General features: G+C 42.1%; 1 protein-coding gene across 1 annotated transcript in view; it reads left to right on the top strand.

Annotated features, from left to right (window-relative positions):
* Positions 1–18,629, top strand: part of CCDC88C (coiled-coil domain containing 88C) — an 89,151-nt gene that overhangs the window by 12,101 nt on the left and 58,421 nt on the right. Inside the window, 1 exon segment of the mRNA XM_035888724.1 lies at positions 17,950–18,019. Coding sequence (XP_035744617.1) covers positions 17,974–18,019 — 46 coding nt within the window. The 5' untranslated portion in view covers positions 17,950–17,973.

Consider the following 18,629-nt stretch of genomic DNA (forward strand, 5'->3'; position numbering starts at 1 on the left):
TCAGGTGAAATACTTAACTTGGCCTGAAATGTTTTGTTTGGGGTACTTGTAAGAAAAGCAGAGGAAAAGAACTAGTTTTACAAAACCAGAAAAAGTGGTATCAAAGCATATCTGCGTGTCTTATGTGAAATAGGTTCAGAATGTGAAATAAATTAAAAGGGCAGAAGAAAAGACTGTGAATGCCCTCTTCCCAGAACACCTTGCCTGCAGGAACGCTGACCCCCTTTTCAGGTACTGTAAACTCAGTTTGGAGGCGCTCCCTTGTGAGCGCTGATGCCTGTACTTCCTCAGGAGACCAGAGCTTTGCTGAGGAGCGTCTACTGTCTATCCTGGACTCTTGCTGTTTCAAAGTACAAAAGGAAGCTCCCAATGTGCTCTTGCACTTAGTGGCTTGAATTTCCACAGTTAACAGGGCCATCCATAGTGACAGAAGCTTCCCCCCCCCACCCCCCGCCAGGTAGGGCGGTGTGGAATCGCAGTCATGGTCAGCTGCTTCAACAAGGCAGCTCCTCCCCATGTAAACTCAGAGGCTTATTATGCTAGCATATATTAATATATGTACCCTCGCTACCTAGCTGGCTAGCATAAGACATGTCATTTAATTACTCTGTGTATGCAAAGAAGCGTTCAAATGCCATGCTGGAGTTACAGCACAGTGCTTTTTGCTGCTTGCTCTGAGAAGGCGGCTAGAGGGGTACTCTCCACTCCTCCTGCTAGTCTTAAATTTGGAAAGGATGTGAAAGATTTTTGTACTCTCTGATGCAAATCTCTAGGCCTCGGGGAAGTTGTGTGTTCATAAAAAGGCAGAATTTGGCTCTTAACATTAACAGAGATCTGCTCACTGTGCTTACTATTGTGCAGACGGGGAGAGAGGGAGGGTTTTGTGTCAGTTTAAGCACTCTGGGTTTGTTTAACCATCATCCACTCCGTGTGATACAGACCCTTTTGAGTTCCACATCTTTGGCACACACTGCTGCTGTATCAAAGAGAAATTATGAATGGAGTGAACTGGTTTCCTGGCACTTGGGAAGCCATCGAAGTTTGTGCTTAACAGAACAACCAGGCTGACTGATGTATAATACAACATTAAATACGCAGCAGCCTAAAATAATTTCTGTTTGCAGGGACAAGCCTTTTTTATTTTTTTAGCATATCATCTAAGCAATTATTAAAGAGAGAAGAATAACATTTTTTTAAAAAATTATTATCCTTCTAAGGAACCAGGTAGGTGAGAGTAGAGTTTAACTACTACCTCTCACCTTTTTTAATGACAAGTCATTAATTTTCCTTTGATATTCAGAGCAAGTCTGTTCCAGTTCTCAAGACATATGCTGTATGCCCTCGAGGGGGAAAGCAGTTAAGAATTACAAGGAGTATTATGCTTCGTAGAAATCAGCAACCTGCTGAAGTAATAACCTGCTGTGTGCTCCTAAGTCTCCCTGTATGAATCAGGGCTTTAAAGTGGTGACTGATATACAAGGAATATGTCATCTTTGAGATTAACAAGACAGCTGCACTTGAGAGAGGAGGAATACGTTTATTTTCATGTTCTGTAACACTGACCTTCGCGCATGAAGGTTCAGACTTGAGTAACTGCTTAGACTGTTGCTGCAATGCTTGAGATAATACAGCGCTTCTGCTGAGGCTGAGCAGGGTGCAGGTTTAGCTCAGCATACTTTATTGCGCTGTAGCTCTGGTAGCACAAAGTCTCATTTCTTGACTGTATTAACTGCCTGAGACTTCTTTCTGAGACTTCTTCCATGGCAGAAACAGTCCTTTTAAACTAGTCTTGCTTTCTAAATATTTAAGATAACTGTTCTCCATAATTTCTCTAGCTTTCAGTTGGCTAAGTAACCCTGGTGAAAGGATGTTTCAATACCCTGTGGTGTATAGGAGCACCTCCTGCTATGGAGTAGTGTTTCGTTCTTGGCCACTGGATTTCATGCATACTGGTTTGGGAAGAGCTTGGGAATGCAGTAATTCACTTTGAGGAACTGCTGTGGATCTGTGTTTCATGCCTGTCTGGACCCAGGAATTCAAAATTGTCTTCTGCACTAACCACGGGACTGCCCTCTTCCTCGGTTAATTGTGTACATGTGAAGAACAGCACATTTGATGAGGCAGATGCATTGCAAACACACATCAAAGTATATGTTCTAACTTTTAATTACAAATTTACCTAGTGAAAAAAGTTAGTGTTAATTAAGAATCTCTAAGTATTAAGTGCTCAGAACTTAGAGTTCATGTTGTTTGGATGCTAAATCTTTAAAAAAAAAAATAAATAAATAAATCTGAGATGACCAAAGAGAAAGTAGAAAGTTAAAGAGCTTACACTTCTAGCTCTGTATAACTGAGATATTTTTAATCCATAATGAGGAGTGGTGTGTTACAAAGCAGTGGAAACCACTTTGCATTGTGTGCATTCATAAAGAGGCGCTCATTAAAAATGCATTTCTAGTCACCACCTGTTATTTGTTTAATATGATGGGCGCCTTACTGCAGCGTTGTATTATTTTTGTCATCCTTCTTTTCCAAAGTGCATTATTCATCACTTTGAACCATATGGGCAGAGATATATTCTGAACATCTGATTTCTGTACTGGCTGTTCCCTGAGGAAAGACTCTAATGTCTGTGTTTATGACCCACCAGCGAAACCTTTCGTGTCATCTTTTCATGACGATTTCTTACCTTCTGCATAGCAAAGACGCAATTAGGAGATTCACAGCTGTCATGCGACAACAAGGGAGCTGTGCTTGGTTAGGCCGCAAAGGCCTCTTTGCTCTAATTCATAAATAAAACCAACTATTTTAGGAACAGGGGAGGGCTTTCTGCAGGTCCTGTGTCCTCCACAAACCCAGTTTGTTTTCCCCCATGGCTTGCACCTGACAGTAGGAGTGTGGAGCGAGCCCTGTGCCGCTCCCTGGTACGGTAGCCCTTGCTCTTCCCTGGCTGGGAGGATACCCAAGGGGCTCCCCTGTCAGAATTTCACAGAAACTTGTAAAAGTTCGATTCCTCTGCCCCCCGCCCCTAAAAATCAGGATACAAATGCCTGATTTCATTCCCTTTCCTTGACTGCTCCAGATCTTCTCCAATGTACAAGTGTAACTGGGAATAAAGAGCCCGATCGGTTGTGCCGCAGTGCTGCATTTCAGCACTCTGCCTTTTTTGACTGAGCATATCTCCTCTGCTTTGGAGATAGGATGCTTGCATGGTGCTGTCTCCCATTTCTTTCTTGATAGTAGCGTGTCCGGTAACACTGGCGGGAGTTGTACACACTGAGGGGACTATGTGCGTAGCATACTACAATGTTTTCCCCTTAACGGGGGGCAAGGGAACAGATAGATGGCAAAGCGTCCTTTTCTTTCAGTGTGGTATGAAATCCTTTATTTAAGATGACCAGTAGGCAGGTTTCATTCTTGTTCTTCTGCCCTGTGCACATATCAAAAACCTGCCATACAACCTGGTGTAATCAGCAGTCTGCTCACAGGAGGCCCTGGGTTTGAAACAGCGGGAGTTCTGCAGCTCGGAGCTGAATGGTGTTGGCAGAGCTGTTTGAAGAAGTTTGCTTAGTTCCTGCCCGCATTGTGCTGAGCCGATTTCAAAAGGGCTGTTGCCTCTACCTCGTGAGAATGACTTTCAGTCAAAATTCACAAGGAATCAGGTATCTACTAATCTGAAATGCAGCAAACGATCCTTTTTTATTTTCAGTTTCAGTTGTGCCTGTTTCTGTATTGCCGCTTAGAAAGTGACATCAGTGACTGCAGATTAGCTCCGAGGAAGTTCTGGGGTTTTTTTACTGCTCTGTGTTAACGTTCAGTAGTAAAACTTGGAGACCTAGCAGATAATCTGCATATTTACACTGTCAGTAGAAATTGTTTAGCTTGGAGATTCAAACTTAAATGCCTGATTTTATCACCCTATATTTACCTTATTTAACACTGTGGAGCTACAGACATCAGTTTATGTTGAGATTTAGAGGAATGGTGAATTCAGGTGGTGCTACTGAGGTGCCAGAGCATCTAATCTTGCCTTCAGGTACTGTATAATAACTGCTGGCTTTTCTCTGATTATTTCCTCCGAGTAGTAAGCATCCGTTTCTCCCTTTATAATTAGTGGGAGCTACGTGTTTTCTGAGCACTGAGAAGTAAGACTATTAGTTCAGACGCCGAGCTTCAGAGTGTGAACTAATGCCATAGGTTTGAAGAGCACAAACTGTTTTACTGCAGCATTTCTTTTGGTGAGTGACTGTGTTATTTCCCCATAGAGCTCCAGTTTCTGGTCGGCCATTCATCACTCAACCAATTCGTGATGCTCTCAGCAAAAAAACAGGTTTGTCGAAGTAACTCAATGCCTCCACCAAAGGATGTTTAAACAATGATGCAGAGCCATTTTAATAAGTTTTGTGAAAAGCTGTGTGTAAACCAGAACAAAAGAGTCCTTACTGCAGCACTTAACACGGCCAACATTTTGGAGTTTGCAGCGCACTTAGCATTGCTCCTTTCCCTGTTGCATGGCTGGATCTCCTTGCCAAGGTTCTGTGCTTCACTGAGGTGAAGGGTGTGAATGCTCGCTCTGCTGATAAAATGTCACTTGCTCTACCTTTCTCGGATTGTAGTGCCCTGTAACACTTCAGCTGAGGCTGCTTCTAGGAGTCAGGCTTCTTCCAGGCCACCAAGGAGGTTCGGCATGCGTTGAATGCCGCTGGGCTTAGATCTGCTGCTCAGTAGCTGCCACAACAGTATAAACTTTTGTATAACCTTTATATTTTAAAGTTATAACAATATTTCTTCTTACAGAGCAATGCAGCCCAAATGTGCTAAACCAGGGGAGGTGTTGCTGCTCTCTGCAGCCTGAGGCTTTGACTCGCTCTTGCCTGGAGCAACTTTTCGGGGATTTACCCTCCCCTCCTCTGCTTTCAGCTAGCCGAGAGGCCAGCCCATCACGGTTGCACTGCTCTAGTTTTGTGATCTGGTTGATAGGGAATGCAAGTCACTGGATACATCATATTAAGTTTCCCTCGATTATGCTGCTTAAATAGTAAACCTGAGCTCTGCTGATGTAGGTAAGGGATAGGATCCACATGTGAGGCAGCTTGGAAACTGCCTAGAAACGTGCATGCCTGCCACCTTTGTGCACCATTAAAGGACACTGAAGATTGAGAAGTATAATTGAAAAAATGACACTAGCAACGCAAAAGGGTTTTGGTGGTGTGCACGGTTCTGCTTTTATATGCCTGTAGCCAGAGCAGCTCCTGGCATTTGGGGGCTCTCACTGGTTTTGAAACATTTGTGACCATTTTTATGGTTTTCCTCAGCAAGTACAAGGTCTTGAGAGTAGCTTTTTCTTTCAGTTATGGGTGAGGCTTTTGTATGAGCACATGATAGATGAAATTCGCTTTCAGGAAAACACTAAACATCGCAGCTTAAGAGGAAATTGTATTTTGTTGACATAGAAAATCCAGTGGTCAGAAGCTTTAGAACCAGCATAGCAGGAGTATTAGAAGTTAATCTTTCCTGACTGTTAATAATATAGTGGCACAGCTTACCTCTGTTTCTGTGACAGATGGCATAAAGAAAGGACCTTCTAGGATGCCACTGCACCCTGCATGTTTTTTCTTACGATACCATGGGTATTCCCAGGGTGTTGTATGCATTAAGTGCACCATGACTACCAGTGAGCACTGATGAAAAGTGTAAAATGGGGAGAGAAAGTAGTCTTTAAAAATGCACATCAATTATTTAACTGGGTTTTCTACATCAGAAGCTTGCCACTGCTGCTTAACTCTGCCTAAGGTGTCTGCCAGGGCTGTTGTGAAAGAGAACTCTTAAACTGAGGTCTGCGGTATGAGGCTGGTGGGGGAGTGAGAAGGGTAAAGCTCTGCTGAGTTAATGTTAAGTTATGAGTTATCTGCAAGATTCACAGTAGATTACACAGATTGTGTTAAGCAGGGTTAATGAGTCGTTTCAGATACTTAAGGGAGCACTGTTAAGAACGGGCAAGACTGAAAATTCTTCTGGAGAGAGTGTTTGCATGTGCAAGTATGCATATGTGTGTGAATGCATAGCCTGGGTTACCATTGATAAGTAAATTTTGCTTAGCAGCTACCACACAGGGACATGGGCTATTTCCTGTTCCGTGGATCAGTGAAATTGTGGCAGCTGTTGGAAGTGACTTTTTCCTTTCTTTTTTCTTTTCTCTTTTTTTTGCCGTAGCTCTCTTTCTTGAATATGAAATATTTCCCCCACTGTCCAGTTGCAACAGTGAGGCAATCTTTGTTATCCTGTGATATTAACTGCTGCTTGAATTGTGGACTCATTGTGGCTTGGTGGGTTTTCACTGTTAGTTTTTAATAGTTTTCTCTTGCACGTGTGTGAAATAGAATGTGGAAGGTGACTGCGTTTTGTAAATGTGTAGAGGATGAATCTGGCATAAGGGAGGATTTAATGGTTGCTGATTTAAAATCTTAATGTACCACAGCACCTTGTGTTGTTGTTTTCCGTATTAGTTCAAAATGTTTGAGTTTTCACTTTCTCTTTTTTTTTTTTTAAAGAGAAGTGTTGGAGAAACTTTTTTTTTGGTGTTATTTCTCAGATTCAGAATAACTTGAATGACTGAATTTTCCTGATCCTGAAAGACTAACCCTAAAATTTATCAAGTACACAGTGTCACACTTTTTCTATATCATGTCTGCAGACTTTCCAGTGTTGTGTGTTTAAGAAGCCAGCTTGTTGCCATGTGATGTGGGCTAAAACTTCTAATGTTCTCACTGCTGAGCCATGGGACTCTCAATGCTTGAACATGGGGCAGTCTTATGTATAGCAAATCTAATGGTGTTTCCGGAAGGATTTTGCTTCTCCCAGGTTTGAGCAGGTACAGTAATTCCAAGGTAATAGTGGGGAGAGGTAGCGGAAACATAAACACACACACATACAGTGTTGTGCATGTGTATATATCCATTTCTTCAAGAACACAGTATTTCTGTTACTGTATGATGCCCAAAAGGCGGGGGCAATGAGTGAACTTGGCCAACACAGGGATGGCACCCAATGGGACCCAAGCCTCAGTGTCCTGGGGCTGAGGATGTTCTGGGGTTGCCCCAGGCACCCTCTTGGACCCCTTTGCCATGGGGTGGCTGCTGGATGCTAAGCATCATGAAGCCCCATCCCTTTTTGTCATGGTAGCTCTGGGCTGGCAGTTTACAAAGGGACCAGGTGCCAATGAAAGGTCTCCTTGGGGTGGGACTGGTGAAGGAGGCTCCTCTGTCACCTCCTCGGTGGCTACAAATTGGCAAAACCAAGCAGGGAGGCTGTTCCTGGCAGCCTGACCTGGTAACTGCCTGCGGGTTACGCCTGACTCGGCTTTGCAGAGGTGTGAATTACTGGTGGTGAACTCTCTGAATAGCCAAGTGTCAACTGCAAATGACAGTGTCTCCTCCCTGTAGGTAGCTGTCCCCCACTCCAAGGGGGACGCACTAACTCTGCAGATAGAAAGGTTGTTTGCTATTGAAAACCAATTAGTATAGAAAATCTAGAAAGGGACGGATGAGAAGCCCAGAGGCTATTTTGAGGGCATGGACCCTATTTCAACTCCCTGTCCTCTCCCATTTTATTCACTGTTATTTTTTACTGCTGCTAGTTTCTGTGGTGTGTCTCTTTTTTCTTTTTCTATTACGACTGCAGCACAGTGCTAATGGTAAAACTGGTGATGGACGCAGTGAATGCTGAGAGTGTTTTCTTTCACAGGGTGCTTGGGTTACTCTGGGAAAGCCACATGAAATTTACTGCAGCTTCTCCACCTGTAGGGTGGGAGAAGCATTGAGAGCCTTCAAAATCCCTTGCATGTGACCTGCCTGGGGCAATCTGCTGGCTATGAAGAGAAACACCACTGTACATTTTGTGCGTGGAAGAACCATTTGGTCTGACTTGACACTTCTCCCTTTACCCACCTTAAGGAAAAAATTGTAGACTGTTGTTGCAGTGGCAAATCTCCTGGCTAGGTACGGTATGGGTGTTTGCTGAACTTGTTGATACTGGGTAAATCAGATGATACTGCTAATGCAGTGATACATTGAGGTAATTGGAAAGCTCATAACATTAACCTGCAATGATACCCCTTAACATTTTCTAGGAGTATTTGACAGGGGCACGCCTGAGCCGCAAGGACTCTCTCTACATTACTGGTATTTGAGTTTTTAATGCCCCTGGTAACTGGTTGGTAACAGGAGTTTGCCCGCAAGAGCGAGCTCTCTGTGATGAGAAGGTCAGGTTGTTGCAGGAGATGAATGAGAAAGCAGCTAAGGTGATCAGATGAGTAGCACGTGTGAGCTCCTTTGTTTCTGTTTTAACCTACAGACATTCTCTGTAAAACATTTCCCTCCCTGTACTTCCCAAGCCACCTCATTTGTCCCATAGCACCTTGGAGTCTGGTCAGGCATCCTTGCAGGGTGAGAGAGCTTGTCCCTGTACCCTCCTTGTCTTCCCTTCAGACCAGTAGAAAGCTTCTCTCTTCTGTAAACCCAATGTGGATTTTTGCGTGGTTTGTCTGCAAATGCTGCAAGGGTTTCTCTCTCTTGCCTGTGCTGCTGTCCTCTGTTGGAGATGGATGATAAATCGGTGGCATGGTGACTGTTTGCATGATTTCTAAAACATTCATTTGTTGTTCAGTACTAGGTTGCCCAGAAGCTGCATAAGCTCAGAACGTTTAAGCTCCTTGGAAACTCGCAGTTAAAAATCTTTGAATAAGCTTTTGGAAATGAATCAATTTAAAGTTAAACTTAATTGTTTTTTTTCTCCACATTTATACACATGTTAGAGGGATGAGGGGAGAGAGTAGGGCGAGTGCGAACAGACCAGTTGCTCAGTTCTGTCTCTGGTATTCCTCAAGCACTGTCACAACCCTTTACTTCACTGGGAGAAAAAATTGTCTTGGGATTACCCTTTTTCCCAAGTTACAGACTGAAAGATTTTCATGCGTTTCAAAGGGAGCAATGTTAACCAATAACAGACTTTTTTTTTTATTATTCCGTAAAAATCCCTGTTGGTCATCACTGCCTGAATGCTGTCCATGTATTTACTGCTCCTCAGTTTCTAGGTGTCATTTTCTACATTTCTCCAGTACCATCCATTCCAGTTTCTCAAAATGGTTTACCAATGTAATGTGAATTAAATCTTGTTTATTCAGGGAGGATTATCCTGGAAAGACAGAGCACGTTTGTGCTTGTTTCTAAGCATTTAACTGTCTTATATTTGAACAACTCTGAGGGTGTTTGGATGTAGTGAAGGCGAGGCATGGCACCTTTTGCTAACAACGGGAAATTCTTTTCTCTGTGAGCTGACCCCATGGCAATCAAAAGGGCTATGGAGACAGTAGGATGTTATGCAGCATTAATAGGAGTGGCAGGGTAAAGCATCTTGTTTCTTTTGGGGACTGAGGGGTAGATTGAGAATTACTAGTGAGTTTCTGCTTTGAACAGGAGGTATGAGTAGCAATTAGTAACAGCCAACCTGGATGTTTTACTTCTATTACCCTTAGACACTGATGAAACTTGACTCATACATTCACGTTAAACTCAAATCACATCTGTTAGGCCTTCTATTTGCTACCAAAATATTGTTCATAACGAGGAATTAATTAGAAATCCTGAAAGTATCCAATTCTTTTGTGTGTCCCCTCCCCGCTTTATTAATTTTTTTTCTAGATTCACAGATTTAGTTTCTTACTTAAATTTTGGCTTTGATTTGACTTTTCAGTTTTTGTACTAGAGAACCTCAAAATGGTTCTTGTCACACATGCCTCTGCCCTTCTGGGATTTACAGTTTGTTTTACAGAGTTTTCCCTAAGATCCATCATAATCTTTCAAGCAACATTTATGCTAACAAATGACTTGATGATACTGGCAAAAGTGCAGAATGTGTGTATGTTTATAGTGAGTAGCTTCTGCTCATTATTCATCTTTAGGAAAGCAATATTGATTGCTATGATGTGTAACTGGTATTCCTACATCTTCCCGTCTCTAACTCTGTTGTATTCCTCTACTTTTTGGCTGCCGCTTTTTCAGGTGTTGCATTACGATTGGCACTCCAGTGGTCAGCCGCTGCTTTGGAGTTCTTGGTGCTGCTTCAGAGCCTGGGGCTTACTGCAGTGCTGAAGTTGCGACGCAGATCTCTAGCTCTGAGCCTCTAAATAAGTCCCACAACTCACCATATGCTTGCCTCGGGTTAATTATTTTTGCACTTCGTGGCAGTATAGGAATTGTATTAACCAATTCAATGTATTTTATGTGAACTAGTACCGTGTGCCCAGTTAGGTGTTTACTGTGTCTGTTCCATACAAACATATAAACCCTCAAGTTTTAGGAATACTTGCAATAAGGGAAATGGTAGAAAACGCATCTTAAACATAATCTTCCTAGAAATGCTTTTATTGGGTTGGTGTTTGTTTTCTTGATGGCAGGCTGTATTTTAATACTGTAAATTTTTTCACCCCAGCGAATAGGGGCAGTGGAACAGAGTTTGTACCGTGGAACTTTGCATGGCTAACGTACTCTGGTATCAGGCTTCAGTGTTAAAAGCTGAAATATACTTGCTCAGTTTTAGAGTTTGATGTGAAAACTTTTGGTTTTATTATCCCAGCAAAACATGCTCAAACTGTGTATGGGGAAAACTTTGGCTTCCTTCTAAAACAAGTGAGTGTGCTTGGTGCTGAGTTTCAGGGAATTCAGAAGTGCTTCAAGTCTGTTCTGATGGCCTGTGGTGTTTCTTTTTAATGTGTGTTAGACTAAATCATTACTGTCCTTAGAGACCACCAGGGATTAGCTGGAAGCGTGTTGAACAGATGGATTGCATTTTAGCTGGTTATATTTGTAATGTCAAGTGACAGGCCTTTAACACAGCACATTTCACGTTCCCTGTTACTGCATAAACCACCCCAGGACAAATCTAAGGTGAAATAAAATAGGAGCTGAGAGTAATTTGTCTGGATATGATTATAAACATGTGAAGTCACTTGCACATGATTTGAAGAGAGAAGTTGAGGATAAATCAATAGGCTTTTTATTTTCAGCAAAGTAGGTAAATTAGTCAAAGTTGCTGCTGGCAATAAAAGCAGGAGAGCACAGTGCTCCACAATTGGATTTTCTCCTCTCTGGGTCAAATCAATATTGCCACTGGGCACAACCGTAGAGCTGTATGTTGTATTAACATAAGTGATTCATCTTGGAGTCAGTGAAAACTAGTGTAGGAAATCTGCTGCTACATGGCCATTGAATGTTTCATTTTGTGTTCTGGAAGTAAACCTACATTTTTGTATTTAGTTTGATTAAAAAATTATTTCCTCTGCAACTGATGTGTGTGTGGGGGCAGCTTCTCCGTTATTTATTCCACTGGGTTAGAAGTAAAACTAATCGTGTCCTAAAATTCTTCTTGCATATATAAAAATAGCTTTACTTAAATATACATAGAATTTTTGTTATGCGATGCAAACAATGCACACTGTAAACAATTTGAATTGGTCTTAAAGCAAATGTTTTTATTGGTACTTGCCTTGCTCGCCTTGCCCTCTGATGTCCAGAGTGATTTCGTTCTGTGCCAGCCTGGAGCAGTTGATTTAACCAGTTCATAAAGCAGCGAGAGTGCACACAATGGATCACATTATAACCACGGAATCTTATTTTCATTTCCTTCCTCTGTTGCTTGTTACTATTTTTTCGTCATCTTACTGGTGCCTTGCATACATATATATATCAAGCTCTTTGTTCCAGCGATGTCCCACTATGTATTTGTACAGCTTGCAGTGGATGAGGTTTTGCTCCTGGCTGGGACCTCTGTGCTACTGTAATACAAATAACAAACCCTGAGCCATAACAATGAATTGGGTGGGTGATTGTGCCTCGGTCCTTTCTAGTTTGTTTTTGTTTTTATATGATACTCTATATGTGCCATCCAAATGGCATATGTGTGGTATTTTTTTTTAAATATGATTTTATATGGTACACTTCTACATTGAGTATATTTCTGCCATTTGGTGGGTTATCTGAACCCTGCACAGACTGAGCATGGCTAAGACTAGGTATGATTCCTTCACATTGCCTCCCACTGAGATTCCAGTCTACGATTGTCAGAACTGATTATTTTCAGCAGATGAGGCAACAGTTATTGTAGTGGCTTTTGGGTTTCCACTTGAAGGGCCTTTAGAAGTGTGCTTTGTAATTTGCTGGTTTTCAGGGAAAAAAAAATCCCTTTAAAGACAGCTAATCCTCTAGTCTGTCACATAACGAATACAATTGTTGCAGAGATGAGCAAAGTTCTTAATCAAATTTTGCCATGTATATAATGTGTTGGCAGGGAAACAGTGAGTACTGAGTCACACGCATAGTGTCATCAGGCGTGCTCGCATGGTAAGATGTTTGTGGAAAACATCTCTGTAAAAGATCTGTTTGTGTTTCACTTCCTTGTCATTCCCCTGCAAGAGCTTGTTTCATCTTGTCTAATCTTTTGTGGGACCCTGTTGTACAGTTTACAGGATCTTGCTATAAATTACTTCCCTGACACCATTAACTCCTCAGATAACTTTAGCGAAATAAAAAAAACCCCCAAACTTAAAAAACCAGTTTATATATATTGGAAGAAAAGTACTTTTTTCTTTTAAAACATAACCTTCTTGTAGCCTGCAGAATAACTTGTTTTCGTTATTGACACAAACCTGGAAACTTTGGAAAAAAACGTATTTAAAAAGAACCCAACTGTTGTGTCTCAATTTGCTGTTTAAAATCTGTTTTAATGTCAGAACTTTTTTGTTAGCCTGAGTGTTCACTCTTCCTTAGAATTCTGATTCCAGAAAAGCTTGAGTTCAGTTGTCCCTTGGAGAGCACCTTGCCTGGGAAATGCAGCTCCCAGCCTGTCTCTGCGGTAGCATCTAAAGGGGACCTTGGCATATGTAGCAGCAAAGCTGCCACCCCATCCTGCTGCTGGTCTCCTTCACCAAATGTTTCCCACTCCAGGGATGTTTGTGAGATCAGATCCATACTGAGGTTATCGGAGAAAGATGTTGGCTGTGCTGCCCAGGTAGGAGAACTCTGAACTTCCCTGCTTTGCTGGCCGGAGTTGCAGCTGAAATGTAAGCTGGATTCCCTGGCTAGGTAGTGTTTGCTCTTGCTGGTATAAATAAAGCTAGTGATGGATTTTCCTCTTGGGCATTTTAAGTAGGAAAGCACCATTTGGCTTCCAGTCACCTGAGCAATTAGCATTTTATAGCCAAGCAGTATACTTAAATGGAATTGCTTGGCTTGAGCATTGAATTACAATGGCCAGTAGACTGCCGCTCTTCTTACATAATTTATTTAGTACTCACTTCTTGTTTAGGATTCAGGCGGAGGTTAATTTAATTCTGCATGAGAAGCTAGTAGTTACTCTACATTAATGCTGTGCCGTGCTGCAGTGCAGGGGAAGGTTTTTGTGTAGAGCTTGTATTTGCCTGGTGTCTCAGCCGGGGAGAGGACAACTTTACCTACTCCTTTCCTAGCAATGCATTCTTTGCAAGAGCCATTGGCACTTTGAAAACACAGCCAAGAATAATACCTTAAGACCATTTTATTCCACGCTGTTGCACATGTATTTTTAAGAAGGAAATGTGTATTGAAGTGTAGTATGGACCAAGGAGACTTTGTTCCTACAAAATTACAAGGGGCCCACTTACCCTGTTACAGGTAAATAAAACGTTAATATGTGACCATGGTGACTTGAGAGTGAGAGCTCTGCTGCTGCATCTTTTCTGATGGTCTGAGGCAGAGAGCAAATATCCGGGGGGTGTGATCTTGGAAGGATAAAAAGAGTAAGTAAAATGCACCTCAGCACTCCAGAAACGAATTAGAAAGTTTTAGATGGAGGGAATGAATATATTTGTTCATGCTCTTAATAAGTCTAAGCACTTAACTCGGTGCTTAGAATTTTATCCTGAATCTCATGTGTCTTGATGATTTTTTTTTTTTTTTTTAAAGCCCTTGACTGCTAGAATCCATGTGGGGGAATTTTGGCTTTTTTTTTTTTTTTTTAAGCTCCTTTCTTAGTGAAGTGATTGCAAAGAGCTTGCAAATGTGAAGCAAGTGTGCAGCAAGGGCTTAGATGCCAGAAGTCTGCTAGTGAGTACACAGCATTTATTTATTTAGGTTTAACCTCATGAGTTCTAGGTAACTTAATAACGTTTTTGAATCCTTGGGGTACCAGTCCTGGAGTGCCTCTCAATACAGGGTCATGTAACTCCATATGCAGAAATCTTTGTGGGCTTTATCTACTGAGTTTGGGGGTCTGGCTCAAGTAGTGTTAAGACTTGGCTGCTGCTGTTTATATTTGCCGATAGCAGTGTTGACGTGCTAATTAGAAGCATCCGTTCTTGCGACCATCACTGCTGTCAAAAGAGCTGAGATTTTTGATGAATCTCTTAAAGCTGAGAATACTCTGATCTTTGACAGAGGAGTGTTTCGGGCACCTACAGATGTTGCGCTAAGGCCTGATGGGGATTTGTTTTGAATTGGATTCCTTAAATAGCGCTTCCGATACAAATGTTATTTTTTCATGGAAATCTCATTAGCAGCAAGAAAAAAAAAAGGTAGTCTGAGGGAGGCGATGCCTGACTTGCAGTAGCTGGCCTTCGAGTTGGTTAATGGTCTAGGTGTAAAGCTGGCAGCTCAGATGCTAATTGTTCTAATAATCAGGGAAATTGTTACCATATGTTGATGCTCTAACCTTTACTGTTTTAACAAAGCTTTAGTCGTGCTGTAAAAATGATTAAAAGGTTTCTCACAGGAGGAATTAGACTTTTTTTTTTTTGTCTTGCACAGTTGCCCTCCATAGTACTGTGGGGTTTTGTGAGCTATTTAAAGTGTTTGAAAACCCCGCTTTGCTCTCCAGCAGCTCCTGCCTGGGTGTGCTGCCCCTAGCCATGCCGGGCGCCCGAGGCAGAGGCACACGCATGCCATCGCTGCCTCCGCTGCGGCGTCTTGCAGATATGTTTGATTTCAAGCATAACAGCATCCTTTTATATAATGTGATGCCTTGCTGCCCTTGTGGGAAAATGTTGCATTTTATCTACCACTTCTTTTGCTGGCTGGGCTTCAGCGGTGTGCTCAGGTTAACCCAGTGTCCGGTATAGCTGCACCCTGGGGGGCCGTCGGGTCCCTGGAGCCCTTTGGTCCTTGGTGCCCATTCACAGGCGGTAGCAGATCTGCTCCCTGCCTGAAGCCCAAGCTTGACCGCATGGGGCCTTTGGGGTGGGATGGTAGAACATGAGGGGAGCAGAGAGATCAGACTGAGGCATAGCACTTTACTTGTAAACCTGCATTATTGCTGCTTCAGATAAAGAAAACAATAAAATATTGATGAGCGGATAGAAATTGAGTAATTCCTGATTTGCCGTTAGGGGAGGGGACTTTGGTTGTATTTAAGATGTGGGATTTTAAGCAATGGACCTGAGACATGGCCACATTATCCCAGCTACGGAGTCAGTCGCTGGGTGTCAGCTGAGCCTGACTAACTTTGTGTGTTTTTAGCTCGGACAAAATCTGAGCTAAATTCATCAGAGTCATTGTAAGAACTTTCAGTTAACACGTTATATCTCGCACTTGTAGCTGTGTGAGTGGGTGGTTCATTGGTACATCTCTGTTAACAGAGGGAAGTTTATTAAACTGAAGTAATGTTTCTGTGACTCACCTTACCTTGAAAAAAGAGGGCAATGACATTGACCTTCCTTTATAAAGTGTTGATCTACCAGTGAGCTGCACTGCATAACAGCTGGGTATTACCATCACAAGCACCCATCTGAAGGTGAAAGCAATTAGAACAATAAAGATAACTATCTGTTTAAATAACTTATTTTTAAAATAAGCAGGTCAGAGTATCACCTCTTGCAACAATTTGAATCTTTCAGTCTGAATTAAGAAATCACTCTTCGCAGGCTCAGGGCTGTTCCTGCTTCTATTAGGTGGCTGTCAGATTCTTGCCAGGAAATACTAAGTTCAAACAGCTACGAGGGCATTCAGTCATGGTTATGTTGGATGGTATACTCAAATAATTTTACAGGAGGAGCTCATGGGAATGTTAACAGCATAAAGGTTAGCTGTAATGTCTTTTGTGTTTGCCAGTTAAATAGCTAGCGATCCGATGATTACACAAAGACAACGCAACTGGAAGCACAATTCTTTCTCTTTTTTGCCATGGAAATTGCTGGTTAAAGCTCAATACTTCAGTATATGCAAATTCTGATTTTTTTTTTTCTTTTGTTTAAAGCCTCAGTGCCACGCTGTATTGGCACAGCAGATATTGCAGTCCAGCCATGTGCTGTTAAATTCAATGGGTTCTGCACCTGGTTTGGTAACAGGTGCAAACAAACTTTCGTATAACATGTCTCGAATGCACAAACTGACATGCATTCGGCTAATGACTCGGCAAATGCTTGATCTTCATCAGCCAAACTTCATGTAGCGTAAAGCTCTGTCGGGCCTTCTTTCTTAACAGCACCAAAAACCCCATCAGCTGTCGCACTGAGCTATTTCTACTTTATCCAAAGGAGAAACTGCTCAGGGTTTTGGGTATGGATCAGAGGAAAGAAAAAAAAAAAAAACTGTTATGTCTAAAACTTTTTGGTTTAGACTTTGATTACTTATCAAATGCAGCAGGCTCACTGAAATATTTCCTCTTTCAATCAGATCTAATTTTCCTCCTGTGGTAAGTTTGAAAGCAGAGGCATAACAATGGGGTAGCTGGGAGGGGAAGCGCTTGGGTGGATGGGCGAGTGTTCCAGGAAATGTGTTTCTGTGCTCGGCTGCAGTACGTCTGCCCCGGCTCTGAATGCTCTGCCAGTGTGGATGCATGTGCCCTCCCAGTGGCCTAGTGGTAGGCTGGGAAATGGAGACAAGTGGGGGGAAAAGGCACCTGCCAAACATTTGGTAGAGTTGTATGTGCGAACCTTTGTTTCCTGAATCCCAGCGCAGTGCTTTAATCACACAACCGTTTTCCTCCCAGGCTTTTAATGTGAGAGAAATACTTGCCTGCAAAACGTTTTATTCAGATCATAGCAAGTGAGTGCTGGTAACTGCAGGTCGAAGCTAACAACTGTCCTGTGCTCCGTATGTTGCTGGGGTGCATGGCTGTATTACTGTGCAGAGTCCCCTTTGCAATGTATTTATTTGTCCAGCTTTGAGCATTTTGCCTGTCCCAGGGCTTGTAGCCTTTCCTGTCCCTTAAGCCCATTCTGTTATTTCAGAGTAGCTTCAGGCAACTGACATTTAAATACTGAACCTGACCAAGCAAAGCACCTCCCTTCCCTCGTCTCCCCCAAAATAAAATGACCTTTAAACAATGTTCATGACATACTTAAACCTGCTTTACTCCACATTAAAAACAATCCAAACCAGTCTAGACATTTAAATCCAGTTTCTCTGAGCAGTCCAAGATGTCTGTTCAATAGTTTTCCCCTGCATGCACTTCCCCAGCCCATCATTAAAATCTCAGCCCTACAAAATTATTTGACCAATTACTTGAATTACTCAAACTTCATGTAATGGTTCAGGTACCTTAGATGAACCCATTGCATTTGTACACCCTGGAACGTGACAGCAGCTGTATGTTGAACATCAAATAAATACAGGTCATGCCTGGGGTAAAGGCATGACTGATGGGTGTGCCTGGCATGGCCATGCATTTATCCTAATTAGTGCCATGGGACCCTTTAAGTTCTATATTAGCCATTGTTAAAAGAGGTGATTAGTGTATGTTAGCTGTGCAACCTGATGCCATCTTCAGATAGTGATTTCTCTCTCAAGTGGGGCTTCCTCTTGTGACCTCTGACCTGCCAGCACGTTAGAAGCTTTGAAATCGATGGAGCTCTGTATTCTTTGTGGTGTGATTGATTGGAATTCCTTCACGCTGAACTTTGTCTGGTTTTCCTCTTTTGTTTAGGAGGTCCTCCAGCAGCTGATTGTAATGAATTTACCAAATGTTTTGATGATTGGCAAAGATCCACTTTCTGGTGAGTAGTTTGCTGGGTTCTTCGCCCCTCTCCTCTGAAATGCTAAATAAAATTTGTATTTTTAAAATTTTCTTAAATAACAAACATGCTTTTAAACAAACTATATGTATTTGTAGCCAAACTACAAATATTTGAGTACCTCTGAGCCTCACAGTTTAAAGTATCTAGTATGTAATACTTGTTTTTACATACCTTTACATACAAGTAATCAGTATAGTCAGTTTAGTGGTGGCAATATGGACACACCAGAAAAGTCTTGCCGAATTGCCCTTAAGTGTTGAAGGAATTGTTGCAAATGAAGTGTAGGAAGAAAAATGTGTGAGGATGGAGAGAAAAATACATATATCACAAACTGGAAAAAGTGAGGAAGAGAATGGACGAGGAGAAAAAAAAAATCTGTCTGGCCATGTTGTCCAGGCAAGGACATCTGTCATGTGAGGTATCACAGCACTAGTGACCTGGAAGCCAGTGAGCTCATGTCCAGAGTCCAGTGTCTTTGGTGAGTCAAATGAAAACTTTAGCCTGAAAATGAAGTTGACTTCTCGTTAGAACCACATTTCTGAAATTAAAGGTTTTGTTGCTGTGGTTTTTATTTTTTTTTTTTTTTTTT

This window comes from Egretta garzetta, unplaced genomic scaffold (assembly GCF_000687185.1).
Source record: "Egretta garzetta isolate BGI_Z169 unplaced genomic scaffold, ASM68718v1 scaffold361, whole genome shotgun sequence".
Lineage (NCBI taxonomy): Eukaryota > Metazoa > Chordata > Aves > Pelecaniformes > Ardeidae > Egretta > Egretta garzetta.